The 17,009-nt window shown below is 38.9% G+C and overlaps 1 protein-coding gene across 1 annotated transcript; it reads right to left on the reverse strand.

Annotated features, from left to right (window-relative positions):
• Positions 1-1,125: 1,125 nt before the first annotated feature.
• Positions 1,126-14,995, reverse strand: LOC139134467 (carbohydrate sulfotransferase 9-like). Its single transcript, XM_070701327.1, has 5 exons — positions 14,962-14,995; positions 7,575-7,714; positions 5,269-5,371; positions 5,007-5,125; positions 1,126-2,669 (listed from the first exon to the last, which is right to left on the reverse strand). Exons 1-5 carry the CDS (start codon positions 14,993-14,995, stop codon positions 2,079-2,081), a joined length of 987 nt encoding a protein of 328 aa, XP_070557428.1. The 3' UTR covers positions 1,126-2,078.
• Positions 14,996-17,009: the final 2,014 nt, after the last annotated feature.

The following is a 17,009-nucleotide window of genomic DNA, read 5'->3' on the forward strand; positions in this document are numbered from 1 at the left end:
CAAATATGCCAAGCTTTGGCAAAGGTACTGCACAATCGCATGTATACGGGCCGGCATCAGAAGGGGCCATATATTAACATAATCATGTGGGATACATCCGGCAACCGTGGAAAGGGGAAGTTATCATTAGGCGGCTGTTTCGGGGGGGGGGGGGGGTAAGGGGACATGCTAACAAATATTCTTCATGTGACGCTTTTTCTAAGCTAGTTTGCTGCATCTCGTGAACCACAGTGAAAGTTGGAATAGTGACCGGAACTGTACATGCAGTGGAGATACTTGGCGTCACTAGCCACATCAAACCATGGACGTCCTTTTTCGTCCATGATAAACAATCATGTTTCAAAACGTTTGGACAGAATGACCTGAAGTATAGATATAGACATATACGCTAAACAGCATTTCTGCATATATCACGGTAAAATTACAAAGGAATGCTGTCACACTTACGGATTGTTTAACGTTAGCCATCTGGTGATAACCCAACTGCAAAATACAGAAGAACAACAATGTGACAAAGACAAATCAACTGAAAAACATTGATAATTTAATAAGAATTCATGCCATAGTTCTGAAATTACAAACACTGATAAAGTTTCACTAATGTCGTTATTCACCTCAGACGTATGCTGGTTGTATAACTTGTCACATGATAAGAGGGGCAAAACTTGCTTTCAATTTAAAAAGGCGAGCTATTTGCATTGATTACAACGCCTTTTGTTGTATGTAAATAATATGTGGCAGATGGCAGTTCCTGAAAAAAAAGGGAAAATAATTTTACAAACTTGTCTGAGATGCAGAATTTTTTACTACAAAAGAGAATCATAGCTTGTCCTCAGGGCAGAGTCTAGACTTGGTTCAAGTCTGTGATTTGTGAATGTTTGAGTGGAGTGAACGCAATGATTTGTATTCTGCTTTCATGTGAAACGCACGCGTGAGTGGACGCGATGAGTAGGGTGAACGCGATGAGTGGAGTGAACGCTATACAGCGGAGTTTCACCCGGAATCCGGCAGAAACTAACTCACTACTGCGCAGACTCAAACGTGACGCATTCAATCGCTGGGAAAACCTGGCGTGAGCTGCCAAATTCCGGATAGATTTGTACGAAATAGGAGAGACACAAGAGAAACTATTATAAATGATTTTATTTTTTTAAAATTCATCGACTTGAACCAAGTCTAGGCAGAGTCCAATACTGTACCATTAAGTCTGAAAAGTTAGAGCTTATGTATCTAAAATTGTGATTTTATTCCATGTAATCGTACATAATTACTTGCAGGTCAAGGTGTTTACCCTTAGGTAGTGAATTGTGCAGTGTTAGCTAATTCGATAGACTTACACATAGTAATACAGTAGTATGTCCTAATATTGTCATGTTCTTTTCTTTCTCTCAGTTCAGTATATACAAAGTATCAGAATTTACTGCACTGCATGTTACACCAGTATTATTGTTGATTCATGACATAGGACGACACATATCATTCTTTGGACACTACACTCTTAAACATCTGTATTTGATAAACTGACAAACTTCTCCTTAGATATGGAATTATTGATGAACATTGATAAAGTTATATAACATTCTTATCAAAACTGCATATTGGTCTTTTGTTTCTGATGTAGTTGTGTAAAATGTGAAATTCTTCAACATTAGAGTAATTTAAATCTAGAACTGGATCGGTGGTCGAAAATTTCGGGTAATAGCTTGCTTGTCGAATTTTTAACCGTGAATGTCGCTGTCAGACACGTTCGTGGTCAGTCTATTTTCAAGCAAACGATGAATTCGTAGGACACTATTGGGAACACAACGGAGCATATTACGACGAATAAGACCAGAGTAAGAACTCTTCAGGGAAAGGGTAGCCGAACAATTGAAAATCGTTTTCATACAGTCTGTATAGCTTTACTATCTCCTCGGTAGACAGCGTAGAATAGTATCTTTTGAGACTTTCAATGTTCGAACTGTTAGTCACGTGAGTGTCGGTGAGTGGAAAGCTAACCAAACGATCGACGCTGGCTCTTCTCAGGATATACTGAGCGTCCTCTGCCAGGTTCTCGAATTTGCCGATGATGTCGTAGTTTATGCTGCAAACGGAGCAGAGCTGGTCCATGGGTCGCCAATGTTCATTGAATTGTGCAGTATCGGTTGTGTTGAGGAGATAGCGGACGAAGTCCTTGAATTGGATGCCGTCTTCTCACCACTCAGTCTCATTGAGAGGCTCGAATTGAATCGATAACCGGGTATAATCTGAGGACCATATTTAGGCAAGAAAGCCCGACTCGTCCTTTGCTCAAAAACTTCAAATTTGTTGCGATAGGCCGACAGCAGACGCCCAAAGGGATGACGGACAAACATGAATTTGAGATAGCTTTCAGTTCGTTTTGCTTTCTCTCTGTTATTTAGTTTATTTAGAGAGGGATAGAAGCCACCGTATTTTCCATGGACAACGCTGTGATGGATACCGTTTGTGGACTTCTCGAGACCCATCAGTACTAACCATACCCTTCGCCAACTTGTACACGCTACCTTTGGGACCGAACAATACAATAGCTTGTACTGGTCGTGATATAGGATAATCCCACGCCCTGAGTTCTTCCTACCAATAGCATGGCAGAGTTTTTGCAGAACATGTTTCCGTTTCTCGTTGATATCCGCTTTGTCTTTGTCTTTCTGTTGAGAAAAAGCAACAGTCCCTTTTTACTCATGTTTGACTCCTGCTTTGCTTAGTTGATTGTTTTTTGTTTCGCTTGGTTGATCTTAGTAATGATTTGTAACATGACTGTTATTTGTGCAATTTTCCATAACAGTGTTCGTATTTTCCATTCTACATATCATGTGACATGTTTGTCTGTCCACCGATCTGTCTCCAAACCTTGTCTTTCTCTCTGTGTGCCTTTGTCTAATTATTTTCTACTCTTTCTGGCTTATCTCTCCCAGCCTCTTTTTCGACACACAAAATATACAGCGTATAATTTAGCGTTCGCCCTGACACCCCAGCATTTAGTTCGATAGATCCATATACATGTATTCAGATGTTAAGCCATTGGAAGTTCTAACGGGACAGGGCCTGGGCAGGCAATATTTTTAATCTGTTCGCATCCTCCAGAGAATCAGCACTGTACCTTCTTTTTCAGACGTTTACCAGATTTGTATTTTGAATTTGTCGATATTTGTTGGTGACAGTAATGACAGACTACAGTACTTGATAATAAGGTGTGACAGAACGGTTCTCGAGTATCAGTTATTGTTGGGAACATTTAATTCGTCGACAAAATGTTACTCTAATTTATCTTTTTCCAGGGCGATTTTACCCCAGGTGTTAGTTGTATTTAACATTTTACACACTGAGATCAAAAGATGGTTTCCTTTTTACGAGGCGCCAAATGTAAAAAAATTAATTTACACAATCACCCTTATTTCAGAGATAGAACAGCTAGGAAATGTTATATATATATATATATAATATATATATATATATATATATATATATATATAAATTTTAATTAATAAAATAACTCTCCTCAGCTGAATGAATTTGCTAAGATTCGTAAACCAATTTTCACTTTGTAAATGAAGGTTGTCTACCTAAAAGGCATGACAAATATATGACAGATGGCAGTGGAACTGAAGGACACGTCATGAAATACAACTGGCGAGAGAGCAATACAAAAAAAATCATTTTTTCTAACATAGTTTTATAAATGTGCGTCATGTGGCCTATGTTTTTTTTTGCGTTCTCCTTGTGGTTTTCCTGATGTCAAAAGAACCGCTTAGATCAGGTGTTTTAGGCAGAATGCATCCCTGGGACACTCAAATTTTTACGGTAACTATCTGGTACGCCCTTGAAGAGACCCATTTCCGAAGCCTGTGTAGTAAATTAAAGGGAAGGGGTCGTCGGAACTGCGCGTGTGCGACTTTCTTGTTTACAAACAATGTATTTCATGCATAATATCTGGATACATCATGTCAACATATACAGCTGCAACATTTAAATTTTACGATGTACATGTTAAGGGTACGGTGTTTCAAATTGGATTCGAACTCACAGCATACGGAATCCAGTCACCTAGTAGAGAAGCAACAGACATAACTGCTCGGCCAAATCCCCACTCTCAAAAAAGAGTGGTTCAATAACCGAGTTTACAGTTGTTACAATTTTTCTGACTATGACCCCCTCCACACGTTGTAGAGTTCAGAAGCATCACGCTCGTACACTCACTATCACACATCGGACACAAACTTTATCGAAGCAATGGATGCATCACTTTACTGGGCGAAAGACAGCCTCGGGGAAAATTCTGTCCACCAGCAGAGTTATCAACTCAGGGTAGAAACTATGGTGTTTCCAACCGGAATCGAACTCACAACATACGGTATCCAGTCAACAATTATGTTTTAACTTTCATCAATCGCCAACGTTTTGAGCAGAGTTCCGTCGACACCCAGCCTTCATGTTTTCAACATCTTATCTTTGCGTGAAAATCTTCAATGTACACATTCTCTGTAGAGTTAACACAGGATATTGTGGCCATTTTTGATTTTGAATATCGGTGAATTTTGTGTTATTTGTTTCTCTTTTCCAAACCTTTGCACTGTAACTCCTGATTTTAATAATTCATAACGAAAGAAAATGTTTAAAGTTCCCCGAGGAAAGTTTTGGCAAAAGTTCACTTACATCTTTTTAACTTTTATGTCCTGAAGCGTCGAGGATTATAGAATTTATTCTGAATTCTGTCAAACACCGCCTTGTCAACCTACCCGAATAATCCTTTTAATTTAGGGCGATGTCACTTTTAAATAGTGTAATATGCATCCTGTTATTGGGCTTCGCCTGTTGGATGCCATATAAATAAATAAATAAATAAATAAATAAATAAATAAATAAATAAATAAATAAATAAATAAATAAATAATAAATAAATAAATGAGCGATAGAAGGTCAGTGAAATCGATTTATATGTTAAGTCAGAAAAACTAGGTTTCATAACCATAATTATCTTAGCTCACCATGTGTGAAGGAAGAACTACGAGTCCGTTCTGTCGGTCACGTGATTCTATCATTCTTGTATCCATTGGTAACAGAGATATATTACAAGTCTTCCATGCATTGTAAAGATTCTTCACATCTAAAGATGAACATATACACATCTCCATCATCACAATATTAACTTTGCAAATAAAAAAGGAATCGTTTCGGCATTGATAAATAAAAGGTAGAAATGTGAAACACTAGATATCACACGATTCTAAAGCAGGCACAGAAATTTACCTCCTGAGACCAACAGACGACTGAAAATCCAAGATACCGGCAGAGTTACACAAAGGAGCAGCAGTAAATACACATGTGTCCTCTTACATGCCATCACCCTGATCTGGAATTACAATATGGAGTTTGAAAAGGTTAATCTTCTGATATATATTTTGATAATATGCTTGCTTTAAGAGGTACTAAGAGTAGCAGTGTTGAATCAGGGAGCACGTTACCCGAGTGATACCACACTTAAGGTACACTTAAGTACACGTGTCGCTGCATACCGCTACGATAGGTAAATATATGACGATACCACTGGTATCACTGGTACCTACGAATGAAGTTTAGTGGATTGCTGAAAAAATGACATTTTGATATCCTGGACACAGGTAACGGGTGATGTTAAACACACGCCTTGAACGGAAATCGCTAAGTCGTTCAGCGCTTGAACAAAATTCCAGCGTCTACCATCTTCGGTAATTGTTTTCGTTTCAAAGTTCAAAGTATTGAGAGTGAATTCTCGGTGACCGAATTTGATAAATAGGGCAAACGCTAAACGCAAACAATTATGTGAATATCATACGTATGTCGAAAACATTGCCATGAACACCATGATGTATGTGTTAAATTGGTTAAGATAATCGGAAGAGTATAGATCGATTGTCAGGACATACAAACAGCATGACTCTTGAAAGTGTAAAATAAGAACAATCACTCACTTAGGGCTCACCTGGTTGTCGATAAGACAGCACCAACAAATAGGATCCTAAAATTTACGAAAATGCGTCCAGATTGACCGTTTGTGGTTGTTTTCAAAACTTAAGGGAGAAGACTACATTTAAATATCATCAACAAAAACTCCTTACCTTGATATCTAAACGAAACCACAACTTTCCACCGTAATGTCAAATGAGCTACAATACATAAATATATGAGCTTATATGGGGCAGTAGTATTTGTTTAAAAAATATCACCTTTGCAGCTTTGTTTTCTTACCTCAACTGTTATTATGTAGAATTTTAAGAAGATCAATCTGTGGGAGGAACCATTAGTTCTTAGGAAAGAATGGTTCAAAATAAAAGATGAATCTGTTGGACGAACCATTAGTCCTAGGAAAGGGTGGTTCAAAATAAAAAATGAGGCATGAAAAATAATGCTTTTGCAAAAGAGGCATAGTGGAGGAAAATGAAAAACAAAATGTGAAATTCTTGGTAAAATACGCTTTTCTTTCTGCTGAAAGTAATTATGTAGAAAAAATGCCTACTATTATTACTCTGACCACCCCTTTCAAGATCTGACAGTGTACTCATAATGTGCGTCATGGAAACCTTTCCAGTATGAAGGCGATCTACTGATCAAACAGCCTCCATCAATTTAATCTCGTGACAAGAACTCTTTCATGATAAGCCTCCAGAGCGCATGCGTACGCGTACTTACAATTTTAATAATTGAAAAGGTGGCTTGACAGTCTCTTAAGAATCTAAACTTTTTTAAACACTTTTTTTTTATTTCGAGTTCTTCCCTTTTAAAACAGATGACTTAGTTGAGAAAAAAGGAAAAGAAAGAAAATACGGAAAATACATACACATACATCATACTTCTACTTCTGACAGAGGAGTCATACTTCAAAATTCGACCATTTGCCTAAAAACTTTCTGTATCGCTCATTTCTTTTTGCAATATTAGTTCAGTCTGCTTTGAAGTTCCAATATTTATCTTCACTAATCTTAAAGAAGGGATCATCTTCTTTATTTTACAATCAAAAATTGTTTTCTTTACTATCAATAACAGATGATTCAGAAGGTCCGAGAAAGAGGTGTCACCCAGCAAAACTTGTTTAGCGGATAGTTTCTGTGGGGCTTCAGTAGAAGCACCCCATAGTAAAATGGAACCATTCTAAATACATACTTTCACATTCAACAAAAAGATGCGTCAAGGTCTCTTCTACTCGTTCACAAAAGGTGCAAAGACTACTCTTTGTACGAGGAGGGTTCAGACGTCATTTAATTGTGCTTCCATGTCCCGGCATTTACCTCTAAGAGCACAGTCACTCGTGAGCTATTCAGTTCTGGGACTATTCGCCCCATAGACGTGTGTACATAAGCGAGAAAAAAACCCAAGCATATGTACACACGTCTACGGGGCGCATAGTCCAAGAGCGGAATAGATCACAGGGGACTGTGTCTGAGAGCGTCCACTTCGTCACTGGAGTATTGAATCGTCTTTTCAAATTCGTCACAGCGGGACTCAACCACAGACACTCGTTCAAAAAGTTGCTTCTGCTCTGCAAGAATCGTGTCAGTGGTATTTGAGATTCCGTTTACCTTTAGTTCTAAATCCTGGAGACACTCTTTTATAAGACTCTTCAGCGTTTCGGGGGAAAGGCTTGCGGCGGCCGACGACGTTGCAGACCTCGTCTGTACACTGCTTGCACTGTGACGGCCATCTTGGAAGTAACTCGAAACTGTTTGGGCAAAGTGAAAAATCCAGGCCTAGTCGGGCCTAGCCGGGCCTAGTCGGGCCCTCTAGGTTGACGATCTAAAATTTAAAGCGAATTCAAGTGTGCTCCATGCGTTCTTACCAACTGGGAACAGACTAGTATTTTCAAACGCAAATGGGGGGGGGGGGGGGGGGGGGCAGTGTCAAGGAAAGAGACGACTTATTTTTTCAAGCTGAAGAAAATGCTCTATTTGGTTGTGTTAATGAATCAATCTAATATTTTAAAAAAAATAAAAATTTGTTCCCAATTAGTAAATCATAGACAATCTCGATTCTCGGTTTATGGCAATTTATGTCGACCGATAAGTCTTTTCATCTTCAATATTCCATTATAATTTCACCTACGGTATATAATATCCTTACCTCCTGTGACTGGTTCCTTCTAAACGTTAACATGCCTTGTGCACGAAAAGAGATGCTGTATCTTACGCGAAACAATGAAAAAACAGCTGAAGAAATAACCATGTATCAGTCAGTACGGCAGTCGAAACCCGGATGCCAATCATACCAATACGGGACAGAGTAGATGGAAACGCAAATGGAAAGGCGGTGACTTATTTTTAAAGCTGAATAAAATGCTCTCTCTGGTTGTGTAAATCTGTCGATCGAAATACAATTCCCAGTTGATTAATCGTGGAAGTCTCGTTCTCCCCTTTATAGTTCGATATTTACTGACTCGTTCCTTCTCATTTTTGTCAATCGATGAAAGCATTTTCGTCTTCCATATTCAATCTTACTTTGAACAATGTTATATTCTGACCTTTACTGCCATCAGTTTTGACCAACGTACAAAGACGTGGCCTATGTGCCCAGTTGACAAGATGTTTTGCAAAATGGTGAAGAAATATTTGAGCATGGCCATGCTGTATGCGTGGGGGCCCGGGAGACATCGATGTCACAGTCTTTCCGGACTGTTTACATGTGGCTTAGGGGATGTCAAAGGAGATGAATCAGTTAGTTGAATAAAACAAAAATTTTCGGACATCATATTTTTATGTCAATTTTGTCAATGTCGGGCTTTGGATTTGATTGAGAAACCGGAATCACCTACAGAGATGTTTGCATTAAACACGGACACACAATTCGGAATAGTTGGCTGTGCCGCTACGGTCGGTCTCAGTCGTGATGTCTCGCCCATAAAATTTCGAAGCTATAGGCCCGCACTTGTCGTTTCGATGCGCAACGGTACACAGATGACCAGATATTATATTTTCTTAAAACAAGTCTAAGCAATTTTACGACTGTCTTTGTCATCGTGTCTCCCCGTGAATGTCCTTGAACCTATGGCCGTGACCATTGTTTTACTGTATCCGTTAGAGTGTAAACCCCTGCTCGTCCCCAGCAGAGGACTTTTTAAAACATTATGCTGTACATCCTTGTGCACTGTGTGCATAAGCCCCTAAACCTAGTTTAATTCTATTATGGAAAGGTAAGTAACTTTGAGAATAAAGAGTCGTTACAGTTGCTAAATTCGCGAGAAAAACAGAACGTTTTTCCAGTAGCTTTATAGTTCTGTGCTTTCCGTCCCCGTCACTAGGATAGAATAATCCCATTCCCGAGCGCCATTGTTTTAAAACACGTCCACGATGTGCTGTTGATTTTCATTCTTTCGTTGTGCAATTTCATTCGTTTGAAGCAGTTATCCTTTCATTTGACTGCTCTGGGACTCTTCTGGAAATGTGTTTTGGATAAAAACAACTCTACAATAAAAGACATAAACTTCAACGGTGATAGGCATACAATATCGGTTCGATGTGCGAAAGTACACAGATTACAAGTTATTTTAGAAGACTACTTCTCAAAACTAGTAAAAACAATTCTGCGCGCCACTGAGTGTCTACTTGTGTGAACGTCCTTGAATCCGTGGCCGCGACCATTGTTTTTGATGTGTTCGACGGTTGATGATTGGTAGATTAATGTATCCAAATTTGAAGACTGAACACTATTACGTGATCGATTGTTGGCATGTTTAGGTAATAGACGGTGTAGAGGCGAGACGGCGAAAGTCCACGGGCCAAGAGAGCTCGAGCAGGAGCAGTACATCACATGCTTTCTTACAATAAATGAACCATCGGTTTCCATAGCTACTACGTGAAATCCGACCTCACCGATGTCCCTGTCCTGATTCGGAGAGCAACTTTCAAACTGCGTGTTGAGGTTCAGATGTCCGATTTTTTCATATTCAAAAGGCTTATTGATTTACAGAGAACGCCTTTCTTGATTTTACATGTACCTGTAATTATCAAATTCAAATTCAAATTCAAAGCGAAAAAGCCAGCAGGAAAAAATTCGACGACTCGGTCTCACCAGTGCTCGCAATGAAAAAAATTCGCAGTCTCTGAAGTCGGTATCATTGCTCCGCCATGTTTATTGTTGGTTGTACGGCCAGTTTAAAAGTCATGGACTTTCTCCACAGCAAAATTCATATAAGTGCCATACCACGAAGTTCCCTGTGCATTTTAATATGTCTATTTGGAAGCAAAAGTGTCACAGACTTTACCGGTTTTCGATACGAAATATGCAATATATTATCAGCGTTGTTAACGTTGTGTTTTGAGTCTGATATCGAATATAACAGGACAAAACTAACGATTAGAGTGACGACAGAAACTATGCCCGATACCGGAAATTGACATCGACTATTGCATTGAGCACTGACTTGAAACTTCAAACTGATATTTACTGTAAATGTCGACAAAATAAAACATCGAAATGCCAGGAGAGAAAGAGAGAGAGAGAGAGGGGGGTTTACGCTGTCGCGAACTGGTTATAGTCTTTCGGATATGACTTCAGTATAGACGCTACACAGACATCGAAAATGTACATCTACTTTCCAGAAATTATAATAAGAGTAGAACAAATCCAAAAGTATTAGTTGAAGTAAATCTTCAGATGTTGGTTTCCCAACTTTACGAAGTCAGACCATACTTTGAGAAAATGGCCGTCAGAGACTTCTCTTAAAAATGTTATCTTCAACACCACGTTGCTTATGATCGGTGATGTCAATTTTTATTATTTTTACAAAATTTTAATGCATTAAACGCTCTTAGATTATCTAATCTGCCTGTCACGGTGTTGCAATATATTTCCAAGGGCCGGCACACGATGTCAACTTACGGGTCGTCCATCGAGTGGCCGGTGGCAAAGTGTCACAGATCGCTCCGTCTGTAATCGCGGCCACTTTGATTTTGATGTGACGTACACCCACGTGCTTTTTAGGTTTGAGGGTTTTTTGTAACCTACAGTATAGCGAATTTGTCGACCCCATAAAAGTTAACAGTCCATGCTTTGAAGCAGCTCCACATAGCAAACATGTCTCGCGTAAATTTCATTATCGTCGTTTCAATTAATTCGACCACTAAATTATTTCGGCTGTTTTAATTTCCTATTCGACGATTTCAAATCGTAATTATTTTTTTCTGGTCGAATTGATAGGGTTTTTACGGTAATCAACCCCGCGCTCGCAGAGGCATGGCAGGCTGCGATCGATGCAAATTACAAGTGGCTATTTCAATAAAACAAATAATAGCAAAAAGCAAAATCGAACCTGCACAAACTTTATTCTGTGTTCGGTGGCAAAAAAGTAATCATCAATCGAGGGTACGCAAAATGCTTGATTTTGGCAGCGATCCCTGGCGTCGCGACATGGCCAGCTGAGGCACAATATAGCTTTGCGAAACTCAGTCTCTGCGGGAATTTCCAACGTGTTTGAATTCGCGCTAAATTTTAGATCGCCAACCTAGAGGGCCCGACTAGGCCTGGGTTTTTCACTTTGCCAAACTGTTTTGTCGTCGTCTGGAAGTTTGTTTGATTTTCCCTTGGTGGTTTTAGAGGCCATAGTAGTTTTATGAAGTTCATTTGATGTCGGACGCACTACCACTTCAAAAGAAGGCAAAATTAACGAGTTTTTGTTGTCATACCTGCCTATAGTAGGCCCTACGGAGAGCTTGGCGAGGGGTGCAGACCAAGTTGTTCAACGTTCACTCTGACCTCTGACCTCAGAATCTATACTTCTATCAGAGAGTTATCAACATAATGTGAATATATATATATATATATATATATATATATATATATATATATATATATATATATATATATATATATATATATATATATATAGTTTACAGATGTCCTCGTGGGAAATTACAGTGCTCGATACTAAAGCAGAGAGTAATAAATAATAACACAAAATCACTTCAAGTACAAAATAATGATATCTGTTACTTAAAGAGGCACTCCCACTTGGTAACATTTTTAAAACACATTTTTTTAATGCCAACGGTCGATATTTGACATTGCGACTGCGCGCGGATCGCGAGATATCGATAAAAACATGTCCTCAAAAAAGTTAAAGTTTGAATTCCAGTGGCCCACCTAAATTCAGCTTCCGAACATAGAACGTTCGGCACTGGGGCCATTGTCAACTAAGTTATGGAGTACGAGTCTACGCTGACGCTGCTGTACGCCACAGCGGTACCACTCGCGTCGGTGATCGGTCATGTCCCGTGGGAGAAAGCCGTGTCTTATTGACTCGGCAAAAAAAAGAAAAACAAAGTTTGCTGATTCCACCAGTATTCGCATAGGTGAATAGCACAGATACGTGCGGTTGATACAAAGTGGCCGCCGCGTGGTATGCGCGCATACCACACGCGGCGGCCGCTATATATCGAACCACGCGCAACTATGTGGCAGACGACAAAATGTAGTAATCAGAGGCAACTAATATTTTACACGTAAAAACTGATATCTATGTGGTATTGTTTAAAAAACTTATACAACTGATTGAGAATAATGAAAACGACAAAAACTTAGAAGTTTTAAAAAAGAATTACTTAAGGTAAGGGCATTGATAATGATGTATATAAAGTCATCGCAGTGGGACGTAAATTAATTGCGTCGTTCGAACGTTTTTGGACTCCCTAGAATATCGTCAATTAGCACAACAACACACTTTCGGGGGATTTCGGGTAATAACCAGAAACGAACGTAAATCTTCGGGATGTGAAAAATACGCTCGGGAAATGACATGTTTTTATCGATATCTCGCGATCCGCGCGGAGTCGCCACATCAAATATCGACCGTTGGCATTAAAAAAGTGTGCTTTAAAAATGTTACCAAGTGGGAGTGCCTCTTTAAGTTTCATGCATCCTGCGATCATCAGACAGAAGAAGTCTACTTTAAGTAATTTTTGTTTTATATTTTATATCTATCTATCTATCTATCTATCTATCTATCTATCTATCTATCTATCTATCTATCGATATATATATATATATATATATATATATATATATATATATATATATATATATATATATATATATATATATATATATATATATATATCGGATGAATAAATTTGCACTCGTTTACTAATCTGGTTGTATATTTTCTGTTTATCCTGTCGATAATTTTGACACAACGTTTGTGTGTTTCCGTTAACATGCCCAAAGTAGGGCTTCGTCAGGTTGAAAATGCCTACAGAAGGGGAATACAGATAAAGAAACAGAACAACGTAAGGCTAGTGTTGATCTTCATTAAATGCTGAACGTATTTTACTGGCAGAGTAAATTTGAAAGTTAAAAAAAGATAAAGGGTATGACAGTCCTTATCTATGTATATATATATATATATATATATATATATATATATATATATATATATATATATATATATATATATATATATATATAACCACACACACTGTCACCCCTACGGGACATTACTTTATAATCTGAAGACAAGAAATATTTACTAATTAACGTATAACCACTTCGTGACGACGATAATGTTTGCTCAAGCGATTGAAATAAGTGATACATTGACAACAGAACCGACAGTATATCGTGAATAATTTTACTCCTTTAATTTCCTGAAATGTATAGGAACAAGTTCTCATGAAGGCAAAAGATAAATAAACAGACTAAATTTGAAAGCTATCGAACCATTGCTTTCAGAGAAACTATTTTGAGCAAACAATATGAAAAGAAAAATCCTTACAAAATACAGAAATATTGAAATTCCGTAAATGTGTAGTACAAAGTGAATGACCTCCTTCATAGAATTCTTCAGACTTCTTGCAAAACATTTTCAAGGGGAAATATTGAAAAGTGAGTGGAAAAATCTACAAAAAAAATGTGCAAATTGCAAATCCATGCACATCTTTGAAGCAACAGGATGATTTGATGACGGGAAAAAGTTCTGCATACAAAACAGTTAACTAACAGACGACGACGGATGTTTGTCTGTAGTTACTGATCAGCTCCACGTCGTTGACTACCAACAAATATTTGAGTCCGCTCCTTAAGATTCTAGTTACCTACTAAGCAGAGTATGACTGTTACCAAGTAGGCCTGCAGCAACATTCGTAGCACGATCATACATCGCAATGGAAAATTAAGGATGGCCGTACAGTCCTGTCGAAAACAATCATTTTCATCGAAATCTGGTATGTTAATAGGCCCTATCTGCTAACTATTAATGGCCATATTGGAATTAATCATACATAAAGATCATGGAAAAGCTGTCAAACTGCTCTTAACATCAGTGAACGACAAAAGAGACGCATGTCACTTTTATAACACAATCGACAGTTATTAGTTTATTACAGGTCACAGTCTCCCTTCGGGTAACAGCTAACGAGAGGAGTTCGGGATAGAGAAACAATGTACAGGCTCATTTTTTATACAAAGTCGTTAAACAGTGCCAGGTGTTGTTCCTTCTCCTAAGTGCTTGCCAGGTGTTGCTCTTTCTCCTGTCTTGCGTGTACCTGCTCCCCTCTACATTCTGTGTTTGTGGTCGTAAAGACACTTTCTGTATACAATATGTACAGTGTTTATTTACATACACTGCATACAGTTGAAATGTAAACTCGTCATACCATCCACTATATGTGTGGACATCATGTGTGATCAAAAAATTTTCACACTGCTACGCGAATTATCATTGCCATTTTATAGCCTTGTTTGCAAGTTCGAGACACTGGTCACTAGGCAGAAAGTAACAAGTCTAGGTATTACGCAATTGTAGCAAAGTTGACGTCAAAATTAATATCCTCTGTAACAGGTTACCATATATTTTGGATAGTGAACGAGACTCCATGTAGTTTTCAGTCTTGTTGTTGTAATCCCGTATCCCGTGACAACAGTCAAGAAATGATTTCCCAAGAATGGATCTGAAAACAACTATATTTTATCAATGTGACTTACCTGCATTCCGTATTTCCACCGCAGCTTTGTCCATGTTTTACTATTTCTGAAGCAGAGTATTGCGTTTTGCCTGTGTTTTTTGCTCGTTTCTGCCCTTGTCTTTATCCTTTCCACTTTTTTTGGTTTTTACATATTTTTTCATATTCAAATCTTTTTATCCATTGATATTCATGCTTTTATACCCTAAAAGAAAACCCACATGGGTGTTTGGTCGGAACGTTGCAACTAGTCTGCAACAAGATTACGGGACTTGTCTCTCTATCAAAGTGAAAGATGCCTTATTTCAAGTCCATGTCTCCCCCGAGGCGTCTCCTAACAGTTGCATCCTCCTTGCCGTCGGACTGACTGAAATACTTGTGCACTTTTTGTGAAAAGCAGGTATGTTGAACCAGCATTGTCGACAAACTCATTTTATTCGAACACTATGGAAATAGCGGGCGACGCGCTGACCATTAACGTATTGTGGGCAAGGGCGAGAGGAAAGCCAAAAATTAACGAGCGAGGCTTGCCGAGCCCGTTAATTTGGCTTTCCTCGAGCCCGCACCCACAAAGAAACGTTAATGGTCAGAGCGGAGTCTGTTATTTCCATTATATTATCAGCGAACCCAAGAAAACCGTCAAAATATACGAAAATTTCAGGAGCGAACGACAACTGGGCCCCAGAAATTGAGCATTAGGCGACGCACTGTCACGCGCGCTGTGAAAAAATTCCTGATTTTCGAATTGCGAACTCTCGCGAGATTCTGAAAATGCGCATGCGTATTAATCTTAGCAACGGAACACGGTAGGACAACAGATTGCGTAACATTTCGAACAATGGCTTCAAGGACACGGCCGAAAACAGTCGTTGAATTGAAGAAGTATTTGAGAGATCGGGAGTGAGCACAACAAATTACAGAAAAACAGGAGTTGGAAGACTTATGTAAGACAGCAGAGGAGAGGAATGTACCACTCGAGCGTGATGACTTTTGTCGGGAGAGTGTTCTGAAAAGGAGAAGGTTTGTGATTTATTTTTTTTTACCGTGTTGAAATTGTATCGTAAATTTTTACTGAAAGTACTTTCTAGAATGACGTTTTTCACACAAAAATCGAAACTTAAGCTTTTTAATGCTTGAAGAAACTAAATTTCTCGATTGGATTGGGTGACATGTTGTTTCAAAGGAGTTGATACATGGGATTTTTAGCGTATTATCAGCAAATTTCGCCAAATCCGCGTCAGTGAGCGTCTTGCTCTATTCTTTTTTCATTCGTTTGCGTGTTCCAAAATGAGGGCGGAAAGCTTTTGAGGCAACCAAAGGGGGAGTTGCTTTGGGCCGATTCACATATTTTGCGAATTTGAGGATGTATCCGATTGCTTTGAGAAAATTTTTCTGGATTGCGCGAAACGTTGAGTCGTTTTGGGCCTTGCGGTTATGGAGCATTCGGGTTTTTTTTACGGGGAAGGGAGGGGTGGAAAATCGTCGCGCAGCAGGATTTGGAAAATATTAGTAGCCTGAGTAAAGATGTAAGCAATATCATGGATTTTGACAGCTGCGTCACCCGAAGGCGCAAAATAATAGATCTTATCCAAAATGACACAGTACGACAACAACACCATATATTTACATGTCTTGCAGTAGACCAATTGCTACTTCCATGATAAATGTAAGCCTTACTTGATCGGCAGACGAAACAACACAGAAACTATGTAACTATACCGCACGAAGTATTTGGTCTGAACACAGGAGCGACCGTGTTCTTAAAATGTATCATTAATTGGCTAATCTAGAAAAATGACGCTCGGACAAACGACGTAATAACAAAGATTTCAACGACATTGTTCTGCTAGCTAGCTGTACGCAAATCTCGGCACGCACCGCATCTCCGAAACGTGAGGCAATCGGCGTCAGCGTTGTTAACGTTTTTCGCAGTGTGTCTGTGGTTGTATCATGTGTCACACGAAATAGGTGCAATAGAAGTCGGTTGTCTGTTCGTGACCCTATTAAACTCGGATCTCGGATATGTATTGCTGTGAATCCGTAGCCCTACCACTCCCTTCGCTGGTTGTG

The sequence above is a fragment of the Ptychodera flava genome, chromosome 6, assembly GCF_041260155.1.
Source record: "Ptychodera flava strain L36383 chromosome 6, AS_Pfla_20210202, whole genome shotgun sequence".
Taxonomy (NCBI): domain Eukaryota; kingdom Metazoa; phylum Hemichordata; class Enteropneusta; family Ptychoderidae; genus Ptychodera; species Ptychodera flava.